This window comes from Staurois parvus, unplaced genomic scaffold (assembly GCF_062004578.1).
Source record: "Staurois parvus isolate SC_StPar_1 unplaced genomic scaffold, SC_StPar_1.0 ptg000106l, whole genome shotgun sequence".
Lineage (NCBI taxonomy): Eukaryota > Metazoa > Chordata > Amphibia > Anura > Ranidae > Staurois > Staurois parvus.
Window position 1 is genome coordinate 6,933,760 of NW_028317902.1, and position 7,239 is coordinate 6,940,998.

The following is a 7,239-nucleotide window of genomic DNA, read 5'->3' on the forward strand; positions in this document are numbered from 1 at the left end:
ATAAAAACGTAGCATCAGTTTGGTGTACAAGTCCTTTATGTTTCTTTTCTTACTTCTGCTATAACCCAAGAGAAAACAAAAGTAAACCTTTTTTTTTTTTTTTTTTTAAAAAGGTATAAAAAAAAAAAAAAAGTCCAACAATTAGTTACAATTAAGATGATAGTAACATATGGATATATATATATATTCTGCAAGCTAGAGAGTACTGTAATGAAAAAAAAATATAAAAAAAATCCTGAGAGATTCTATACAATGCACGATAGTCAACTTGTAAAATGTATAAAAGAAAAAAAAAAAAAAAATGGGTGTATCAATTTTATGTCTAGTTGTAATGACAGCCAATTAATCTGCCATCGTAGCTCGCATCGGCCCTTATGGCTCTCTCATACGGTGACACCGTGGACCAGTTTCAGTGTCATTCAAAATCGCGGTTGACTTCCAACAAATGACACAGTGAGTGAATTAACGAAGACACCAATGACAAAGTGATCAACAACCACCGATCACCGTGATGAAAAATGGGATGTGTAACCGGCGGCATGAGAACGCCATAGAAAACTGTGCAGACACTGCCTGTTGCAACGTCCCTGAAGACTGTGTCAAAAGAAAGTTGGAAAATCCTAAAATCCCCCAAAACACTGGAATATTTTCATCCTTACACACCAAGATCGTTACAAGTGCCCTGCGCTTCACAAAAAAATGTATTTCAATACATTGTAATTACAGTACCCTCTTATTAGCTGTATTTGTAATAAATGTCACAGTAGGGTATATTACGAAGGCATTATATACTATAAAAATAGCATGGAGTTGTTGGTTTTACTACAGTACCCATAAAATAAAATAAATAAATAAATAAAAAGGTCATTTATTACAACACGCCTAAACTCCTGACCCAGATTTAAGGCACTATCATTTTCCTGCAAGTACGAGCTATACTATTATTTACTGAAGTTCCATCTCAAAAAAGATGGTGATATATAAAAACTATACAAAATCCAACAATGCCAAATGTTTTTAATTAATGTAGGTCACAGAAGCATGGGGGGATACTGATTGTTCTCTTTTATGAATCTCCTACTACAGCATGCATCCTGGAACCAAATGTATCATTTAATCTGGATGACTGTAAAACAAGAGCTGCCTACACCACGAAGGAAGGCCCGTAGGAGAGACACAATGCCGTTGCGTTGACAAGCTAAAAGGAATGTTCTGTGAAAGGCCTAGCGCAGCAGACGGTAAAGCCTAAAATGGAAAGGCAATAAAAAAAAAAATGGAATATATTTAGAGGTCAGCTGAACAGTTCCCATTCTGTTAACAATGATAATGAGCTTCTGAAGAGTAAAGATTTTTGATCAGATGTGATCCTAGCACCGCTGAACCACCGAAAGATATTCCATCACATTAGGGGACATCATTCCATTAAGTGTGAGGTCAAGGATTGAAATGCCCCAATACATTACAGGTAACAATATGATTTCACTGGATATGACCGACTTTGAAAACTTTTTAGAGCCCTTGGTGAAAAGTTGAGTAAGTGTGATTACATCACTGGGATTAGATTTGCTCCTAGTAGTAAACCTATTTTTATTATCATTGCAAAGGACATGTCTGTTCTAGTATCATTCTGTACAGCTCCATTGGCAAGAAGCCCATCGCTAATCGCTATCCTAATACCTGAGAGCTCACCACTACAACCTGATTGTACAATCTCTTTAGACCTACCAACAAGTATGCAGTGAAAAGGCCGGTCCGGTCAGATAGTATTGTGTATGGTGACGCTTAGACACAATAAACTATGACAATCTTGGCCCATGATTGCCACCTACAGTGGCCTTGTCCTGAATAGCCATGTGGAAAATATGACATCTACCTGAAGGGAAACAGCACTTGTGTGTACAATCTAGATCAGCGGTGGTCAACCCCCTTGATAGAGGCCTCAAGTATGCACGTGGCAAGAGACGGGCCCGGGGCGCGAGGCGAGAGAGGCTCGGGGGCTACCGGCGCGAGGCGAGGGAGGCTCGGGGGCTACCGGCGCGAGGGAGGCTCGGGGGCTACCGGCGCGAGAGCGGCTCGGGGGCTACCGACGCGAGAGAGGCTCGGGGGCTACCGACGCGAGGCGAGAGAGGCTCGGGGGCTACCGACGCGAGGCGAGAGAGGCTCGGGGGCTACCGACGCGAGGCGAGAGAGGCTCGGGGGCTACCGACGCGAGGCGAGAGAGGCTCGGGGGCTACCGACGCGAGGCGAGAGAGGCTCGGGGGCTACCGACGCGAGGCGAGAGAGGCTCGGGGGCTACCGACGCGAGGCGAGAGAGGCTCGGGGGCTACCGACGCGAGGCGAGAGAGGCTCGGGGGCTACCGACGCGAGGCGAGAGCGTGTCAGATTGAAAACAAGAGTTGTTAAAGATTTAAGACATGCTTCAGGAGTAAGTCATGGACTACAAACACCTTACAAGAGCCTGCTAGAGATCACTATAAGAGGGAAACACAGACTTATGGCTACAAAGGCCATATGTGGCCCCGGGGCTGCAAGTAGGGCATCAGGGATCCAGCATGTGTCCAGCAGTCCCCATGCATCCCTCACCCTAGGTGACAGCTAGACTCTACATCTACTAGTCACCATCACAGGCCTGGCAGCCACTTGACCTCCATACCACTTCTACGCCTGTACTATAACTTTACGAGTCGCTGGATCCTCACAAGAGTCACATTCAACTTTCCCACCTGACCAGCACACACCACCTATTGATGAACTCCACCGAAGTTGCTACCATCATCACCACTATAACTTTTTACTGCACCTATGTGGCCCTGCAACTGACCAGACATAAAATACAAGAGAGGTGAGGGGACACCAGAGATGGAGGTATACAGGGGGATCTGATCAGGAGGGGGGGTCATGGTATGGGGGAGGGGGCACACATGGCATTAGGGGGCACACATGGCATTAGGGGGGCACAGACACACATGGTATTGGGACATATGGAATGGTAGGATGAGGAGGGAGCCCTGTCCATGGTGGAGGAGGAGGAGGGTGCAGATTGCAGGGTGTACGGCCGGGTGTGCAGGGGTCGGAGGGCTCACCTGGCCTGTGCCTCGTCCAGGCTCTGGTCGGTGATGGTCATGATCTGCTGTAATATATCCCCGATGTCCTGCTTCCTGCCCCCCTCCCCCTCGGTGGCCCCGGTGCCATCCTGCATGTGCTGGGACAGGCTGGGGTGAGCGGCCATCCCCACCCCGGGGTGGCTGTGCATTAGCCTGGGCTGATCATCCATCTCCTCCGATCACAACTCTTATTGTTCTTCTTCTCCTTTGTTGTGGCTCCGATAATCCCAGGGCGCACCAATCCGTCCAGATCCGGAGCGGCTCCAGCGGCGGGGCAGGGGTGGGGGGGAAGGATCGGGGGAGAGCCTGGCACGGATCGCTCTCCCGGAGGGTGGGGTCTGGACCGAGGCTGGGAACTTCCACTCTGCTCGGTGTCCTGCTTTTGTTTGGACTCGGCTCTGCTCTCCTCCTCCCTCCCCTCCTGTGTCTAGCCCTCTCTCCTCTACAACTGACACACGGCACAGAATGGAGACCGGGGACACCGCCCCCTCGGCGCCCATTGGCAAGGCGGAGGGCCGGGAGCCGCCCACTCCGGGCTGTGATAGGCGGACTGGCGGGGCGCTCCCCTCCCCCTCCTCTCCTGTTCTGCTGTCAATCAGTGAGGTTCAGAGGTGGAGAATGGGAGAGAGGAGAGAGGAGAGGAGAGGAGGGTTAACCCTTCACCGGCCGGCCTGTGCTCTGCACACCGCTCAGTCCGCTTCCTGCTTCCTCCATCAACCTAATGAGGACACTTCTACCGAATACCGACTCCGGGATCCCATGTCACACTGCATACCAGGCACTGTCATGTCATCACTGGGGCTCTGTGCTTCTCTACGTAATGCAGGCTGATCATGGCTGCTGGGAGAGACCACTAATGTCTGCCCTGCACTAGACTAATAGGAAGCCCCCAGCTCCCGCAATATATGACATACAGCAGTGTAATAAGCAGGGTAAAGTACAAGTCCACCCTCACCAGCAAACATTACATTTTACATCTTCAAAAACCCCATACTAGTCCAGGGGCCCCAAACCTTTCACTACGAGGGCCACGTAGTACTGTCTAGATGTATATAAATACTTCATAAATAAAGGAGTCCCTGTTTACATCAATAACCCCATCAGAGTCCTCCCTGACATCAGAGTCTCCCCATACATCAGGGTCCTCATAAAAGAACCCCCCTTTACTTCAGAGTCCCTGGTCAAATCCCCTTTATATCAGGCCTCCCAGCAGAGTTCCTCCATTACATCAGAGTCAATGCCAGAGTTCCCCCTTATATCAGGATCCCCATCAGAGTCCCCCCCCTTGTAACAGGATCCCCATCAGAGTCCCCCGCTTATATCAGATTCCCCATCAGAGACTCCCTTATATTATGGGTCCCTATTAGAGTCCCCCTGTTATATTAGGATCCCCATCAGAGTTCCCTCTTATATCAGGGTCCCCATCAGAGACTCCCTTATATCAGAGTCCCCCCTTGTATCAGGATCCCCATCAGAGTCCCCCCCCCTTATATCAGGGTCCCCATCAGAGTCTCCCCTTATATCAGGGTCCCCATCAGAGTCCCCCCTTATATTAGGGTCCCCATCAGTGTCTCTCCTTTTATCAGGGTCTCCATCAGAGTCCCCCCTTATATCAGGGTCCCCATCGGCATCTCTCCTTATATCAGGATCCCCATCAGAGTCCCTCCTCATATCAGGGTCTCCATCAGAGTCTCTCCGTATATTAGGGTCTCCATCAGAGTCCCCCCTTATATCAGGTTCCCCATCAGAGTCCCCCCTTATATCAAGGACTCCATCAGAGTTCCCCCTTATATCAGGGTCCCCATCAGAGTCCCCCCTTATATCAGCATCTCCATCAGAGTACCCCCTTTTATCAGGTCAAAGCAGAGACCATAGGCAGCCTCTGCTCACCTGAATCCTAAATTTGTGTACATCTGTACAAAGTCTTGTTGTGGGCCCGTTGTGGCCCAAGGGCCACAGTTTGGAGACCCCTGTACTACTCAATAGAGTTCCAGCCTTGTCTTGCTTGTAAGGAAAGTTCTCCCTACACTGCTCCTCCTCAGTGCCACCATCTTGAACTTCCAGCACATTATTTATTTATTATTTATTTATTTCAGGTACTAACTGTATATAGCGCCATCAGTTTATGCAGCGCTTTACATATATATTGTACATTCACATCAGTCCCTAACCCTCAAGGGGTGTACAATCTAAGGTCCCTAACTCACATTCATACATACACATATTAGGGCCAATTTAGACATGAGCCAATTAACCTACCATCATGTCTTTGGAGTGTGTGAGGAAACCGGAGTACCCGGAGGAAATCCACACAGGCACAGGGAGAACATGCAAACTCTAGGCAGGTGGTGCCGTGGCTGGGATTCGAACCAACAACCCTAGTACTGCCATGTGCAGACACACCGCAGAGGTCTTTGCTGGCAGATTAGTGCAGCATGTCCGTGCATGTGCCTAACCCCTTGCGTATGTGCAGTTACACGCGGACCCCTGCCAGTAAACTGGCAGACATCCGAGCCATTTCTGCTCATGTGCGAGATCCTGTGATCTGCCTCCTGGGGTGAGTGACGTAGACCTCCCAGGAGGCAGCTCACAGGACAGCGCACGTGCAGAAATGCTACAACAGAGCTCATAGTGACTCGAGGCATTTCCAAGAACATCATTCTCCCCTTGGAAAGTATGATGGACCTGAACTTTAGAAAATGAAAAATATTAACTTAAATTTTTTTTTGCAATTCTCTTACAGGTAGGAGGAGGAGGCAGTTGAGAGCAATATTTGGAGAAAAAAAAAATGAAGGTTCACTTTAAGGCTCAACTGTTGCCAAAATGTTTGTGGGGAAGGATTTAATGCAGTCTGTGTCCCCATTAGGGAGATATCCTCCCACTTCCTGTCCCAATGACAGCCAATTCTGACATCACTGTGACTTTCTAACCTTATTAGATTGTCAGCTCTTATGAGTGGGGCCCTCTTAATCCTCTTGTTTTGATTGTATTGTAGCTATTCTGTCTCCCTTTAGATTGTAAAGCGCTGCACAAACTGTTGGCACTATATAAATCCTGTATAATAATAATAATGATGTACTTGCTCTGGCTCAGGATCTCAAACTATGGAGGCCAGATACAGCCAAGCAACAAGCATTTTCAAAAGGAGCTCAGCTGGCCAACTCCATATTCTCTCCATAATAACATTTCAAGGACAACTTCGTTAACCTCCTTAGCAGTATTCCCGAGTGTAGCTCGGGGTAAAATTTGAGTATCAGGAGCGGTAACCCCGAGCTACACTCGGGCTTACCATGCGGCGTTGCTCAGGGGGTCCCTGCAGCACTTACCTTGTCCTTCGCTCCCGCGATGTGTCCCCTGCAGCGTCCCCAGCCATATCCTCCGGCCGATGCCGGCATCCGGCTTCCGTGTTCCGGTCCCTGTGACGTCGGGACTTACGGGCGACGGAACCGGCGGGAAATTTGAAATTTTTAAAAAATGTCATTTTTGCTCTCATTGCTGTTTCAATGCATTTCACATACATTTTGTCCCTACTGCTTTGTCCTGTGCCCTGCCTGCATTTTGACTGTTCTTTCTGCCTGGAAACTTAGAAAAGTCCATGGCATCCAAAAAGCGTCCCTTTACGTCAAAAGCGGTTTTAGAACAGCGATAGTAAATCAGAACCACTTGCAGAATTGAGTGATAATGATTCGTGGGGAAATTCGTCATCAGACACTGAAAACGATTTTGCGACTTTGCTCAGCGATGTGCGAATTTGCCTCTGTATTTCAAATTTCAGTGTTTTTGGTTTGATTACCGTATTTTTCGCTCCATAAGACGCACTTTTTTCCCCCCAAAAAAGGGGGGAAAATGTCAGTGCGTCTTATGGAGCAAATATAGAGCGGCCGGTCCGGTATTTCCACCGCCGCCGTGCAGAATACCGGGCCGGCCGCTCAGCTCTGCAGCGGGACCTTATGGAGAGGACTGCTGACCTTTGGGGAGGTGGGGGAACGGGTACCTGAATTGGACAGGTACCCGCTCTTACTTCTTTGTTCTTTGATCTTACCTGTTCCTCTATCCAGCGGCGCTGTCTTCCCGGCTTCTGTAGCATGACAGCCGGGTGCCAAGTGCGCATGCGCAAGAAGCGGTGCTTTTTGTG

At 48.8% G+C, this 7,239-nt stretch overlaps 1 protein-coding gene across 6 annotated transcripts in view; it reads right to left on the reverse strand.

The window, feature by feature from the left end:
* PBX1 (PBX homeobox 1) overlaps positions 1 to 3,560 on the reverse strand; it is a 205,565-nt gene extending 202,005 nt beyond the window's left edge. For 3 of the 6 annotated variants that reach the window (XM_089671532.1, XM_089671531.1, XM_089671535.1), the window contains exon 1: positions 3,084 to 3,560. In XM_089671532.1, the coding sequence (XP_089527658.1) occupies positions 3,084 to 3,274 (191 nt within the window). In that variant the 5' untranslated portion in view covers positions 3,275 to 3,560. The remainder of the gene's footprint in view (positions 1 to 3,083) is intronic. The other 3 variants (XM_089671534.1, XM_089671530.1, XM_089671533.1) reach the window with 2 other exon arrangements.
* Positions 3,561 to 7,239: the final 3,679 nt, after the last annotated feature.